This window comes from Uranotaenia lowii, chromosome 3 (assembly GCF_029784155.1).
Source record: "Uranotaenia lowii strain MFRU-FL chromosome 3, ASM2978415v1, whole genome shotgun sequence".
NCBI classification, from domain to species: Eukaryota; Metazoa; Arthropoda; class Insecta; order Diptera; family Culicidae; genus Uranotaenia; species Uranotaenia lowii.
Window position 1 is genome coordinate 235,952,057 of NC_073693.1, and position 17,070 is coordinate 235,969,126.

General features: G+C 34.5%; 1 protein-coding gene across 2 annotated transcripts in view; it reads left to right on the forward strand.

The window, feature by feature from the left end:
- Nucleotides 1–17,070, forward strand: part of LOC129751670 (hemicentin-1) — a 1,296,938-nt gene that overhangs the window by 607,304 nt on the left and 672,564 nt on the right. For both annotated transcript variants that reach the window (XM_055747314.1, XM_055747315.1), the window contains exon 4: nucleotides 10,185–10,317. In XM_055747314.1, the coding sequence (XP_055603289.1) occupies nucleotides 10,185–10,317 (133 nt within the window). The remainder of the gene's footprint in view (nucleotides 1–10,184; nucleotides 10,318–17,070) is intronic.

Sequence of the window (17,070 nt, forward strand, 5' to 3'; positions counted from 1 at the left end):
ATCTCGGCAGGACAAACCGAATAAGAATACCTATTTGCATTCTTGAAGTGTCGCCGAAATTAACCGTTTTATTCTAAGTTCGGTGACTCACTCCCAATTTTTTACATGCTCTGTCGATTTTTGAGAGGACGCGCTTACTGGGCTATAACGTTGAGTTTGAGGGTTGAACTAGAACATTGGCTCTCAGACTTCTCAGCTTGAATACTTTCGGGCGTCAAGAGTTTTGGGCTTGCACAAGTTCTTTTTTTTGGATTTTTGGTTTTTTTTGAGATTTTGAAGATCCAATTCTTTCAAAAATTGGCCAACAAAATGGTCTAAAATACCTAGTCATTATTAGGATTAAATGTTCAAAAAATCTAAAGTATCCCTCCCTTGGTTCCGCCAATGGTTTTCAGGAACAATAGGTGACGGATGCAAGTGATGGAGTAAAAAGCCCCTGGGGGGAAGGATCAATCCGAGAAGCCGAAGCCGGGGCGGGGATTTGGTATGCTAAAGTTAAACAGACGCGGTTCGGTCTATCCGTCACGTGTAACTACACATGTAGCTATCCGAACAAACGTTCTGCAACATACAGATAATAAACGTCAGTCGTCCCGGGGTGAGAGACGCCTGTTTTGCTCAACTTCGAACCTACTGCTAGTTGCTGCTTATAGACGGTTTGTTGTTATTGTTGCTCCATATCGTGATGTTACCGTTTTCCTGCTTCTGATACATCTTAAACACTTGATCCAGCCAACCAAAAGGACGTCGGTGAGCTGTCACTCGAACTGGATGAAGAAGGTTTGAAGCTTTGTTAAGTGTTTGATGATACTGCTTTGCACTTTGCTGATTGCTAATGTGCTTCGCAATCGGAAGTCAATTTAGAGACACAAAAAAAATGTACTGTCAAAATCTTTGACGAATTTTAAGAAATAATGACCTTTGATAACATTGTCTAATATATTTTTTATAACGTCAATCATATTCGCAAACATTACTCACTTCTAATTATGAATTCCATCCTTAACGGGACGGAAAATTTTCCACCTTCTCAGGAAATAATGGCCGCGGTTCTGCCGAGTTCTTCCGCCTAACACGTGCTCGATTTGAGACGAATCTCATTACGCTAACGAACTCCGGCTGACGTAGCATCTGTACGGCCGGCATCCATAAAACGATCCATTCCGATAATAAGTGTTGACTCTTGCGAGACGAGTAAGAACAGGATATGTACCGGCACAAACACACACAAAAAATCCACTTTAAACCATCAATCTTTAGAGTCGTTTCGATTTGCGTTCTTATTTTTCTCACGGTCGCCATTCAAAGCAACATCATCAACTGAACGAAAAACGATTCGAGCCCCCACACTTCCGACAGAACATGTGGGATGTAAGCAAGGAAGCAAATTTTTGGAAACGAGTGATGTATGGAAATAACAAAAAAAAACAAGTCGATAGCTCCATCGATGAGTTTGGTATGAATCGATACATTTTTTGTGGGAAATATTCTCTTGTGCTTTTTATGGAAATGAAATTGTATGCAGTGTATATTAACACTTCAAATTTTATTTTTCGTTTTAATAAGATTTCTGTCTATCTGATGAATCCTTCCGATTCCTACTAAGAAAAATAAACAAAACTTGAAAATAAAATGTTTGTAAACTTCGACCTAGTCCTTCATTTGCTTATAATGAAAATTTGAACAGGAATGTTTTCCAGATTGTTAGAAATTAATATAATTCCTGTTCAATCAAGGATAGAGCTTGCTTCCTCAATGATGCTCAATGAACATTCCCGAAACAGATAGGGACTCGGATGGGGGCTGTGTGTTTGAGAAGGACTTATCATCCACTCCAGTGCTTGACCTTATTTGTATAAATTACATTTCAAGAATGTTTCCGATCCTTGACGAGTTGCAGAGAATCTGCAGTAGCAAGAAACAAACTACAGAAACAACAATTGCATTCCTCGGAACAATCTCTGATGAGGGAAGCTTGTTTCGATTTGTCGAGAGGGCCACTTCAAGTGAGCCGCCCTTTTCCTTAAGGAATTGTGTATCGTAAGGTACCGAGATGGCTTAGTGGGAGCAAAACAACGGGCAGGAATTCGGATTCCCATCCAGTTCGAGAGCTTCCTGGTTTCATTTAGAGCTAGCTATCACTGGTCCAACAACAAGGGCTTAGCAATGGATTATATTTGGAATGCAATTGAACGTCCAGGTCCGAGTCCCACATTGGTGTACGTGTGAAGTGATATTCAAAATATGCTACTCCAGAGAGACAGACACGATAACAAGGCTGTTATGGAAACTCATTAAAATGGAAAATGTTATGCTAATCGATCGAAAATGACTGTTGTCTTGCTGAATTTTCTAAACGTTTTGGTTCTAGTTGAACCAGGTAATTGAAGGTTTCTTGGAAAGATCGTCGTAAATTTATTTCATACCTTACTTGATAATAGAGCCAAATAAACTTATAATCATTCAAGACAGAGTTTTACATCCGGGAAATGTTGGGCCAGCGATATTCCAAATATTTTTCAGCAACAATATTCGCAGGTTCTCCTAATGGTCAATTTAATTCGAAGAATACATCTCTTTGTACTGATAGCCGCAGAGAAACCGGCGAGGAGATTTTTGTTCTTAAAGCGCGGGAGATAAAACTAAGCAAAATCTTCACAAATTCTGTCAACATGGCAAACTTTCTATCAAATCCGATTCCAATCGACTTTATACAAACCTTTGTCCAATGTTTAGGTTATACGATAAGAATTGTGATTCGCATTGTTAACCATTTTAGTTGTCATTTCTGAAACGATTCTATGTTTCGCTAGGATAAGTTTTTCAAATTTGATTCGGATATTTTCATTTCAATGCCAATATTTCAACACAATTTTTAATCAATGAGATTCAAATACTGAAGGACTTTAATTCTACAAACAAGGTTTTTTGTTTATAATTGTGCTCAATTTCAACTCTGTCATATTTTAATTTGGAATGTCTCAAAGCACTTCTTTTATTCGCGCACCTCAGGCGGGATACAGGAATATAAGAAATTTTTTTTTTAATAAATGACTTAAAATTGACAAAATTGTTCAAAATTGGTGCTATACAAAACAAATGTAACGATGGTCAAGAATGAGGTAGCCAGAGCTCTTTCAGTACGTATCCGGGCTGAAAAATCCTGGCAATTTTATCTATAAACCTGGAAAAATCCAGGCATTTGATTTCAAAATTGACGACCTAAATCCGGGCAATATACAAGAAAATTTTGCCGAAACCCAAAAATTACTCATCGAAAATCAAGAAACTAAAATTGAAAAAAAAAACAATGAAACACATCGACAGATTTCAAATCGTATTTAAGGTTTCCAAAAAACCTTATATCATAGTTTTCATAAAACTTAAAAAAAAAATCGGGCACATAACAACACAATTTGTTTTTTATTTGCAAAATAAATTGAATAAATCTTGGTAAAATCCGGAAAATTTTCAACGAAATCCGGACAACTGAGCCGATCCGGACTATTCCCAAGTTTTGTTTTAAATATCCGGGCAAATCTGGATAAAACCGGACAATCTGGCAACTTTAGTCGAGAACCTACTTTCTGAGACTTCTTTCTGCAATCGTAAGCTCGATATGAAATGATGTGGGATTATCTAAGCAATCAAAGCTCTCGTGAAACAGGTCAAACAAACCCTGGGCAGTTCAATCATTGCCTGAAGTTTATTTTCATAAGCTCATAACTCAAGTGCTGATAGATCCTTTGAAGTTGCACATCAAATATGAACGGATCGATAAATTAACTGAAACAAAAATGTCTCCTTCAACTTCTTTCCTCCTTTTACTTCGTTTACAACAAGCTTCGACTAGTTTTGAGAAACTCTGCTTCCCTCCGTGTTGTGCAGGATTTCACGGCATGCATCTTGTTTATATTTTCTTCAAAAATTCGATCAAAATTCGATCAAATTTTCGTCAATTCTGCCACCCATTCATTTATAAGTTGTCGTAGTAAAGTTGTAAAAGTAGTTGTCGTAAAAGTAGTTGTACGTCTCGGTGGTCGAGTGGTTAGCGTGGTAACACGGTAATCGCTGATCCACTGATGGCATGGGTTCGATTCCCATCTCGGTACTGGGTGTTAAATGTTAATCTTAAGTTGTCCACGTCATTTATTCAGTCTGTAAAACAAAATCGGCTAAGACGGTGTATGTCTTTTTTTTTCAATTCAAAATTCGACAGAAATCAAAAATGATTATTGAACGAACCAAAACGAATTTAATTAAAAAAGATTTTTAATCGGCTAAGTCTAATGTAAGCGTTCAAAATAGCCTGGTTTTTTGCAGGCTTGCCTGAGTTAAAAAAATGGGAAAAGACTGGTCCTGCCTGGTTCCAGAAAATTGTGGAGAAATGCCTGGATTTATCCATTATAGAAAGAAAATGCAAACTTAAAACTAGTAAAAATTATTTTTAATATTTGCGTCAAATAACAAATTTTTCTGAGTTTGTTCCGTCTTGATAAAATTGCACACATTTCTTTTTTCACTATAGTAAAAATGAGGATAATTGGTGATACTTTTTTCCTTAGCTATGTATATCTCGAAACTGGAATGTCTTATATAAATCAAATGTTCGTGAAAAGTTTGCAAAAAAAAAACAAAGTAACAACCGATCATTTTGAAAAAAAATATTTATTGTGTTATTGCACATTGTTTGAAAAATCTAACAAAATCTACAATAGATGTTTTCAATCATTATAAAATGTTTCCTTCCCGAAAAACTACCATAAAAATATTCATTAAAATATGTCAATTATTTTGTTCTGCCAATGATTTTTTTAAGAGAGCTGTATATATTTAGGGGTAAAAAATACTACGAAAAAAAATTAAAATCATATTCCAACAAATGGGACCAAGATTTGCATGTTAATGCATTTTTGCCCAGTCTGGTTAAGGAATTTAAAAAAAATATTTATTTATTTATTTTTTTTTTTTTGTTTCGATTATAGTCGTTTTACCATCATTATGGCATTCGCGACTTTATCAACGTTGCAGTTGGCGGATCGTTATTGAAAAACTTATCCGGTACAACTGCGTTCGATGTTTACTCTTGGGCTCGAACTCGCGGACATCGGCTCAGGAGACAACAGATTTGCCAACTGAGCTATATCACAAGCCCTCATTTATTTTATAAAATTTAATTTTTGTCCGTAAAATATTTATACATCATGGGATTATAAAAGCAAAATAAAGATTGTAGGGATATTATTAAGCCAATCTATCATACTGTGTAAAGTTTTTTACGCTATCAAAAAATGTGTTCATTTTTTTTTTTTTAATTTTCTATGAGGATCAAAAACTTCAAAAAACTATCTTACGATGTGAGAAACTATGGCATCATCATCAAATCATAATTTTATTACATTATATTAAAATAAGAATTGAATAAGTGTTGTGGTACACAAATGTTGCATATAACCATGCAGCAAGCGGCATCAGTCCCGGCTCTGAGTTAGATTGCGGCGACGAGGTTCTCCAGCCTACATTGACAGGCAAGTATAAATTGTCCTTTGGAACTTTCACACCGCGTGACGCTTTTTCGGTTTCCAGTCCTACCAACAGCGCTGACTCCAGCCAGTATTACTTCGGCAACCACCCGCCCAACGAGAACATCTCTAACTATTCTGGGATTTCTGCACCGGGACATAACGATCTAGGCACTTCGGAGACCCTCGAGCCTTTCGACCCAGTCGCGCTTATTCCTTCCAGCGTCATCATTCGTCCCGGCCCTGAGTTCGTCTGCGGCGAAGGGGTTCTCCAGCCTGTGAAATCAGGCAAGTATGGTACCCCTGATTGCATTCCTGTGCCTGATGATGTCCTACCTTCCAGTGCACGTCTCTTCAGATCCGCTCCGGGTCCTATAGATACCATTACCCTTTACTTACAGAATGTGGGGGGCATAAATTCCTGCCTGACCACAACTTCGTGTTCCTGCTATGACGTCATCGTCTTCACGGAAACATGACTGAATGACCGCACACTATCAAGTCAGATCTTCGGCCCTGATTACGCAGTGTTCCGCTGTGACCGAAGCGCCCCTAACAGCAACCAGTGGAGGCGGGGTGCTACTTGCCGTGAAGTCGTATCTTCCAACGCAGCTCATCGACAACAACTCCTGGTGCGATCTGGAACTTGTATGGATTCGCATTGATCTTGTAGACCGAAAATTGTACGTATGTGTAGTGTATCTGCCACCTGATCGCTCAAGAGATGTTGCCCTCGCTGAGTCGTTTTCTCGCTGCATCTTCGAAGTTAGTTCCTTCTGCGCTCCAGAAGATGATTTACTTGTCATTGGCGACTTCAATATGCCCGGTTTGAAGTGGTGCTTCAACCATGGCAGCTTTCTGTACCCGGACCCAGCACGCTCTACTTTTTCGGCGCCTTCAACCATCATATTGGACTCCCTGATCAACGCCAGATCAACGACGTAGTGAACGAATACGGTCGTACGCTGGACCTCTGCTTTGCCAATGATGGACCTCGTTTACCGACCATCGAATTCGCTTCTGCACCGCTTGTTAAAGTAGTCCCACATCACCCTGCTCTATTGGCATCACTTAAAGTAACTAAGCTGAACGCTACAGTAGAGAAACCAGCGACCTTCTACCTCGACTTCAAGAACGCTAACTTCGACGACATCTCTCACATTCTGGGCACTATCGACTGGGTATCTGAGCTCGATCTTTCTAATCCCAACGCTGCCGCTGATACTTTTTCACACATTCTGAATTATGTTATGCGAATCCCCTGGATCACGACTGAACTGCGACAACTGAAGACGGCAAAAAGATGTGCTCTTCGAAACTACAAGAAGCAAAAATCATCCTACACTAGGGATATATATATCGTAAACTTAATTGCGTTTATAAAAAAGCCAGTGAACGTTATTACCATAACTATCTACGTCGCGTACAACGTAACCTCAAGTCTTGCCCAAAATCGTTTTGGAAACACGTAAATAGTCAGCGGAATGAACCTGGTATACCTTCAATTATGTTTTTGGACGGCATAACGGCGAACTCTGACCGTGGAATCTTCGATCTTTTCGCCCAAAAATTTTCCAGTATCTTCACTTCAGCTTCATCATCCCCAGAACATTTAGCTAGTGCTGTCAGGAACGTTTTGCCATTGGGCTTTTCAATAAATGGTATTGTAATCGAGGAAGCAGTCATCTCTAGAGCAGCAGCGAAGCTTAAGAATTCCTTTTCTACGGGCCCGGACGGGATACCAGCTGCTTTTTAAAAAAGTTTTATGCCTGTTTTGCTGACCCCTGACTGTGGTACTCTACTCGGCTGGTTACGCAGTTACTTAACTGGTCGTAAATTGATTGTTCGAACGGGTGACACCTTTTCCAGGCAATTTCCTGCCACCTCCGGTGTGCCTCAAGGTAGCCATCTCGGACCGATTGTTTTCCTAATTTATTTCTACGACGTGCTGTCACTCCTCAACGTCCCCAAACTTTGCTATGCTGATGACCTAAAACTATTTACACATAAACGACAACGACGACATAAATTTCCTGCAATGTCAATTCAACCTCTTCGCTGAGTGGTGCGACATTAACTGTCTGCCATTAAACCGCAGCAAATGTGCAGTCATCAGCTTTTCCCGTAAGCGGCAGCACTTAATTGCGGAGTACTTCCTAGCAGACGAACCCATCTCACGTGAGAACCACGTTAAGGATCTTGGTGTAATCTTAGATCAGCGCCTGGAATTCAAGGCACACACCAACTTCGTGATTGACAAATCATCCAGAAGGACTTCAAGGACGTGTATTGCCTGAAAAGCTTTTACTGCAGCATTGTTCGTTCCATCCTTGAATACGCTTAAGCTGTCTGGTGTCCCTACTACCAGAACGGTGTCGATCGTCTCGAGGCCATTCAGCGGCGATTCCTGCGATATGCCCTTAGACACCTGAACTGGCAAGACCCTTTTCGCTTGCCTAGCTACGAAAATCGATGCCACCTCATTGATATCGACACCCTTCAAGCCCGCAGACGTTGCTTACACGTGCCTCATTTGTCGCCGACCTCCTGACATCGCGAATCGACTGTCCAACGCTACTGGAGGCTATTCCGCTTAGTTTACTACCCCGTGGATTTAGGAATCATGATCTTCAATTGTACATTCCCTTTCGCATGAACAATTACGGAGCTCACAGCGCCCTCATCGGTGCAATGAAATCTTTCAACCGTTTTTCGAAGCATTTTGACTTCGACATTTCGAGGGATGTTTTCCGAAGAAAAGTGATTAGGGTCTTGAGAACCCCATAGTAAGATTTAAATGTTTTGTTTTTTTACTTTAATTTTAAGTAATCATTTGGATCAACATGTGATCCGTTGATCAGAAATAAATAACAAATAACAAATAACCATGCTGTTGCATGATGCTCTGTTTGACTGTACTTATTTGTATCCATTACAATAGATTATCTAAGGAAAAGGTAAAGTTTGAATTTTAATAAGCTCAACATCCACTACTTTCTTCAAAACAAGCGATCAGGAATATTGTGTAGGATTTAAATAGTAATTATTTCTCTATTCATATACCAAAAAAATAATAAAATTTATAAAAAGGTGAGTTTTGAGATATTTCTCATTAAAGTATTTAAAAAAAAATAGACTCATAGGCAAAATCAGGAACAAATAGTGTAATATTGGGTACGTGGATACATTTTTCCTCATATGTTAACATTAGGAACACTCATAAGTTAACATTAGGAACAATTAGTGCCAAATTAGGAACATCGACTCACTTTAAAAACCATGATTTTTTTCGTAAACTAAAGCTTGAAATGATTATTTCAAATCATAACAGAGTTCTGAAAAAAATTTGGAACTTAGTTGCCAAAAAACTTTATATCTAGGAGTTAAAGATTTGGCCAACTAATATCAAATCTAAAATCCTCTGACGAAATACAGCGAAATTAGGCTCACTTACCCTATTATTAGAATTCAGATGATCCGTTACACAGTCAATTTTTTGTAATTATAATAAGTCGTCACAAAAAGTCAAAATCAAATGGCATGTTAACATTAGGCACACATGACAAATTAGGAACACCCACCCTACTTATCTTTTGAAGTAGACTCAAACTCTCTCCAATTGTACCAGTTCAAAAAAGTGTTCAAGCAAATGTTAAGTAGGTTTGATAAAATACTTCTTTAAAATCTCTAATCGCAAATTTTCAACTGCTTACATTTTCTTCTAAACTTTTTTTTATCCATCAATGATTTTTCAAATATTGAAATTTTCTACTAAGAGAACATAATATTCCCCGTGATGGCCCTATAAATTTAAAAAATAAAACAAAATCACGTTTTATAATTGGCACACTTTTTGATTAATTGAACAACTTCCCTGCATTCATGAATATTGTTTACTCTCCGTATTTTCAAAATTGTTTTCAATAAAATTAGACTATTTTCATAGTAAAGATCTTCTTGTGGCTCTTTCAACCTTAAAACTTTTTAAGTAACGGGAGAGCAAGACAAGAGAAAAGAGGCTCAACTTTCATTGAAAATAGTTCGCTTCTAGATAATGATGAAATTTAATTAAAAATATGGTTTTTTTCATCAAAATTATTTAAAGAAACTTAATTTTATTTGGCAGGGGCAGCAAAACACACCGAATAAAAAGAATCAGTAAATTACAATTAGATTTGAATGCTCAAAATTTAGAACGACATTTAAAATGTCTGTAAGAGGGTATCCTTCAGCCAACCCAAAACGGATCTCTCTGCAGCCTAGCATGTGATTGAAATTCACGGTGCATAACCATACTGGAAGAACATGAGAACATCCAACCATGTGTGGGTGAAATTTCGACGAACAAACATGTCGATAAATAAAAAGTCACATCAAAGCTACTATTTATTCAGAGGACCGGGTTGATGATGTTTGTGTGCTGAATGTGGATGTATGTGTGCGTGCATTCGTTTCTGTTGTATTTTCGTCGGAAATATTTCTGTATCCTATTAATGGAGGACCCAGTGGAGTTTTTGGGCTGTTTTCCAGGGTTCGGGCGAAAAAAAATGTCATGAGAATTTAGATGCTTTGAAAATTTAATCCATCATCAAATATGTCTCTTTTCAAAGCTTGTTTAATGTGATTTTTTTCCTCTTCTCTTTTTTTTAAACCAATTTTTAGCTACGACACTAGGACAGAAAGCAACAAAGAGACACCCTCGCATTGGAGGGACGGCAATATTCTGGGAGATCGAGCCAACTTCAAACCGATGCGGGATAAAAGTCGAGCAGAACTCGTCATCAGTCCGGTTCTGGTAAGTTGAATTTTATAATGATATGTCTGGCTTTTGAAAATTTAATACGCATTCAACACACTTTAGTGATTCTGAACAAGTTCCAAAATAATAACTACTGGTTATGGTCATTTGTTATGATTAAATCTTCAGTTCACACTTCTTCTTACGAGTTTTTCAATCTGAGCTGAATCGAGAACCGGAAAAATCTTTTTTCGAATCTCTGCACAGTTTTCAATTCCATTTACCAACGAGAGGAGACATTCCCATTTTATGACAACTATTGGGAAAGATATGGGTCGAGACAACTTTTTTCACCCTTCAATCGAATGAATCTCAAACAAGTAAATCCAACAAGCTTATTACTTTGCCATTTGTTGAAAAGTCCCCAATCCGGGGCGTGCAATCAAAACCGGGAAAAAAGGCAAAAGCGAGAACGCTCAATTTCCAATTCCTACATTTCCTTCCCTGTTTCTCAAGAATTTTCAGGAAAAGAAACCTCTTCTCCAAGAAATTTGAACGTGATAGAAAATGAACCAATGAAATTGTCCTACGTAGAAGGTGGACATAGGAAAAAGAAAAGAAAAAAAAGACTGTTGTGAAACGAACTCATCCTTGCGGAAAACTTGCGGTAGAAAAGTGAACTTTCCTATAAATTAGATTCTTTATTTTCCATTCGCGTGAAAGCTTTCCGCGTGCGCGCCCGGCGAATGTCTTCACCCAGAAAGACGGGATTTTGCCGCTGCCATTTTCTTTAATGTGATCATTCCATTCAGTTCAGCATTGAGTTGTTCAATCCTTTTTTTTCGTTGTGATGACTGGAAATGGTCGAGTGAATAGATTATCTTTGATTGACGTTTGTTGAGGAGTGATTTCATTATTTGTTTTTATAGCACAAAATCCAATGTATCTGTTTCAGAAAACTATGATTTTTTTCACATTCAAACATCAGATTTTTTTCCAATTTACTCTTAATTCATTGTGAATTAAACTTAAGTTTTATTATTCACACACTTGTAAACGTGATAACTCCAGCACAGCCTGAATATATTTATCATAGAAAAATTTCTTATTTTTCAAACTTAGACCAAAATCATAAAACAGATAATATTATTTTGATCTTTAATAATTTTCTGTCTCTCATGTTAATTAAAATGTCTAAAAAATGCAGTTTTATTGAAACTTGCCCAAAATTAAATAAGTACCATGCTAGAGGAAAAAATAAATTGAAGATTCGATTAAAGCACGAGATCCATTCAATTTCTGAAGTCTACGATTATAAAAGTTGATACAAGTCTGTACTTGCAATTTTTATAATCTCGCAGACAAGTAAAGTTTGCTCAATTCGTGAACTAAAACTTTAACCCACAATTCCAAAATACAGATTTACAACTTCTTGCATTGAAGAATCAATCATGTTAATTATTTTTACAAATTATAAATTTGAAATCCTCCAAAAATCCAGAAATAATCCAAATTTTCAAATATTTTCAACAAATAAGACAAAAGCTGGTATGCAACAACAAATTAGTGCACAGAAATAGAAAACCTACATTAAATATAAAATGAAATAAAAAAAAAGGAATGTCATCCAAATTCTGTTAAAATTTCAGGTCAAATCATAAATAAATAAAGATTGAAAATTGATTCAATAAATGATAAAAATAGTAAATTAATAATCTTCGTCATTTACATTACTTTACTTCAATTTCAATTGAATGGTTGATTGAAAAATACATGAATATCATAAATTTGGAAAAAAATCAATTTATCACGATCTTTCGATGAGGAAGAAAATCTCCATTTTGAACATAAAAAAAATTTATTGAAAATACAAACCAAGTTGATGATTTTACTAGATTTTATTAAGAGAAAAAAATATTAAATTTTGTCAAAATGAAAAGATAAAAAAGTTCATTTTTGAAGTTCTCAATATTTATATAACAACATGTATAATCAATCATGTAAACCTAATACTGGTGAAGTGTGTGTTGAGAAATATGCTTTCATGATTATTAAAAAAGTAGAAAAGAAACAGAATAATCAATAAGAAATTAACAAAAATACGTGAAAAGTTTACAAATTTTCCTGGGTAGGTATTTAAAAATGAAATTTTAAGCTCTGAGTATTCTGTCACCCTCCATTGCAATATTGGATCCTTGAAAGGACAAAAAGTGCAATCATCGGTTCAGATTAAAGGCTGCCACATCTAGTTTTTTTTATGATTTGGCGTTCATAAGTTTAAAAATGATTCAAATTTGAGTAAAATCATATATTAGTAAATGATGAACCTAAAAACCTACAAGAGAGACAAAAACTTTTATTGAATTTGCTTATTATAATCCGTTAAATCAAACAATATTAAACCTTGATAATCTAATTCTGAGATGCAATGACCTGAAAAATAAGTTTTTAACTTATTTTTATAAATCTGAAAAGATTTCATAACAAGAGTTTTTCTCACAATACTGAAAAAAATAAAGCTTTCAATTCATTTAACAAATTGGTTATGGACTACCAAACGATTTTTTTAGCATGAGGAAAAACGTACAAAAAGTTCTATAATTTTTTTCGCAGAAGTTAAAAATATATTGCAGTTCTCGGGAAAGTTGAACAGTGATTTTAAAATTTTATTTTGCAATTTTTCAAATGTTTTACAGTTTCAAAAACAAAAGTGCAGAGCTTCCGTTAATGATTTTTAAAATATGTCCAAAGTTATTTCAAAACCAAAAGCTGATAAAAAACATAAGCATATTTGGATTAAGAGCATATGAGTTAATCAAAATAAGCTCTTTAATTCATCGCATATCGGAAAATGTGATTTTTTTTAACCTTTTGAAATCTATTTTTTGTTTACATAGAATATTTCATATCAGTATAAAAATTTTGCTAGGAAGAATGACCTCGATGACTTTTTGATCCCTTTAAAATAGAAAAAAATAATAAAATTTATCATTACATAAACGATTTTTTAGAATCAAAGTGATTAGCGATGTGATGTTTTTGTCAACTACCAGCTTATTGATGAATTTAATTAGTTTATAATGAATGAATTTTGAAGTTAAAATGATCTAAACTTATTGATTTACACTTCTTAAAAAACTCATTCTAAGGACTTGTGAAAGTTTTTGAGAGTCAAAATTTGAGTTTCAATACAAAAGGTTTGTTAAACTGCAATTTAAAATAAACAAATAAAAATTTCACTGCTCCGACAGATCTTTCCATCAAAATAACTCACTGTGCAGAATTTCATTTTAATTGAACAGCTCCAAGGCGACCCTGAAATCTCAATTTTGACAGCATTATTTAAATCTTAAAAATTTATTGTTGTAAAAATTTTAAGCATGGAAAAAACTTTTGAGAAGACAATCAGTAGTTGTGAACTAAGCGAAAAAGTTATAAACCTTTTTGTTTAACTATTTCTATGGAGATGTATGGGAAATAGAAAAACTTTCAAGTATTTTTGCGTAATTTTTTTTTATTAAAAAAACTTTTTTTCTGGAATTCAAGGGTGGATAATAAAACATTCAGTAATGCTTAGAGTGTTTCCAAAAATATGAGAGCGGTTTCAGTAAGATTTCTTACTCGGTTCTTGAAAATTTCGGAACAAGAATGCATACCCAAGCAACAAGAATTCCCTTAAAAAGGGTTCATAGAAGCTAAATCAGCTTTCTTTGCTGTCTATAGGGAATGGTAATCAGCCCAAAATTAAAGTTCATAAACGAACTTGGAAGTTCATTTCAGTGGATGAAAAAAATCCTATTCAGCCCCTATGGGAACATCCAAAACTTTCTACGCGCCAAAAAAAAACCGTTGCCAGATTGCTCTAACAATCAGATGACAGATTAGAAGAGCTGATCTATGCTTATTCTATTAAATTCAAGGTTAAGATTTTTACACATTTAATAACAAAGCTACATACCTTTTGGGAATTGAACCACTGCTCTCGAGGTCAGAATAAAATTCGCCAGCCTCTCGAAAAAAACAGAAATTGTTTTAAGACCAGTAGTTAGAAGTAATTAAACTTCACGATGAAATGTCATGAGTGAGCGCATTTAAGAGGATTTTTATTGTTTTTTTTAAAGGGTAAATTAGGGTTCCAAAATAATCTTTTGTCCTTTGGGTGCTTGAAATTTTGCAGCATTTATTTTCCATGACTGGCAAAAACGGAAATAAACAGTCTGCCGATGTAATTAATCCCAAAAAATTTGACAGAAAAGTTTGAAACATTCAACAAATCGCTTGAAATTCTCCTGAAAACTCCAGTGTGATCTTATAAGTTTATTAGGAAGAGCAAAGCAGACACAGGATTGCCTTTAAGAAGATGTTGCATAAAAGGTGCATTGAAGTTTCAGTTTTAATGTTTTGACCCTTCATAGTCGATCAAGTATTTATTGTTTTTAATTGTTTAATTGTTTTTTACTACTAAATTATGAAGATTGAAAATCAAACTTTTTAATTCTAAAATATTATAAAAGGCCAGTTTTTTGCCAAACTGTAAAATTATTTTTTTTATGAAGGGTTAATCACCGTAATTTTTACTTGTAGATAAATTAAATCTACATGTAAAATTATTCTCTACGAAATTATCAAAAGTTTCAAAACGATTCAAATTCAACTTGAAAATTAAGTAAAGGCTGTCAAGGCGAAAATTTTTTTTAAAGATATCTAAATAAAACATCAAAATCACAAAAGAACATTTTCAAAAGGGAATATTTAAAAAAATAATTAATAAATATAACAATTCCAAATGCCAAGTTTTTTTTAAAGATCATTGAGCTCAATACTTTTTAGCATTCAAATCAGAAAAAAGATTATGAATATTTATAAAAATTAATCGAATCGAGTTTTTTTTTTAAATTAATGAACAATAGTAATTCTGAAATATTCTTAGTTTTGTTCTAAATTTTTAAAATGCATAAGGTTAATTTTTTCAACCTTTCTAAGTTTGAGATCAATGGTACTGAATTTAATTTTTTCCTGAAATGAAGATTAACATTTAATTTGCGCTGCTCAATTCTTTGAAAACAGTAGTTTTTCAATTTTAACACGTTCATTGTGAAATTATTGAAAATGGTGAAACCGTGAACATAGCGTAACTTAAAAAATTGCTTAAAAAATTGTTCCTGTGAGCCTAAATGATTAATCCATTATTTCTTGGGGAGTAGATATGCTTCGTTTCATCAGTTAGATTAAAAAAATGTATTCGAAAAAGTTGAAGAATTGATTTTAGCTCATGATATTCTTCCTCATAACATAATTTTTTTTTAATGGAAAACTGAACGGTCACTATCTTTTTATTTTTCAAAAAGATTCACCACAAATGGCATCAAAAAATAATTTTTTGATTCAGCGAAATTTCATATTCCTAAACATAAAATTAACCACCACCTTCACCATAAAATTGAAAGTCAACAATTAAGAAAAAATATGCGTGAATTGGCCAACTCGGAATCTTTGAAGCGTGTCTCCTAAAAACAGGCTCTTTGGGTTCAAAGGCTCCTTAATATGTTTTTGATAATCTTGTAAAATCGTATTATTCTGAATTTCTATAGCAAATCCAAGCCTAAGCGAGAATAATTACTTCTTCACAGAAAAACGGCAATCTCCTTCCAAGAACTTTAACCCCATGTTATGATCCAATTAACTAATATAAAATACGTACTTGAGGTTAAATATTTTAGAACGGCTATCCAAGCACAAATAATAAAGGACATACTACTGACAACATCAACAATGTCGTCACAATGTGATGTTGAAATATTAATTTCGATTAAAATAAACGTTTCTAGAATCCATGTGACGATTTAAGATACTTAAAGATTAATTTAGAAAATACAAGATCAGTTAAATGACAATTATGATCCAGAAAATGATTATAAACCAAAAAAAAAAATTAGGAGCTATCTACATTTTAGAATGTATTTTAATATAATGGAAAATGGTTTCGGAATGACTTTTCAGAAAACGTGATAAACCGTACTGAATAGTTTTTAAAGCATGTTGATTTTGAGAAACGTTCAAAAAAGAAAAGTTTTAATCCACAAAATATAAAACAATCATTTTTAGTTGCTTGGTTGTTAAAAAATTTGACGATTTAAATAAACAGCTTTTTTTTTAATTTGGAAGTAATCAAAAGTCAAAATCATGTGTGTGTGTGTGTGTGTGTGTGTGTGATCCATCCAACGACCCCCTGAGCTGGCAGGTATGTTATGCAAAGGAGCTAATATTAATCTATTCGCTTAATATTGTTCAATTGCGGGTGCTGGCGGTGTTAGCTCTATTGAAATTCCAGAAACCCATTTCAGAATGACAGAGACCTAGCTGCACATTCCGAGGTAACTTTCCTTGTCAATAAGCCCCGCCTAATCATAGCCGCATGACCAAATGGGTCATGTAATTATGATTAGACTTCCCATATTTTATTGTTGGCATATCCAAGTAAAAACATTATACAATTGCCTAATTGTATAAAATCAGTACTCTAATATTCCCAATAAAAAATGGACGTGTATTTAGTTTATATTTTGCTTGATTTATGATGTTTATTATATTATGGATACTAATAAATATTGCTTGGGAAAGGAGAAAAAAAAATTAAATATAACGAGGTATAAATGCTTGGTGGAAAAACTTACATTTTTGCTGAAAAAAGTTGATTATTTTGTTATTTTTTTCGTGAGTTCGTCATTAGCAGAATTACACTAAACAGAAAATAACAAACGCAAAATTACAAAATAGTGAAAAAAAACTAAAAAAATAATTATAGAAATA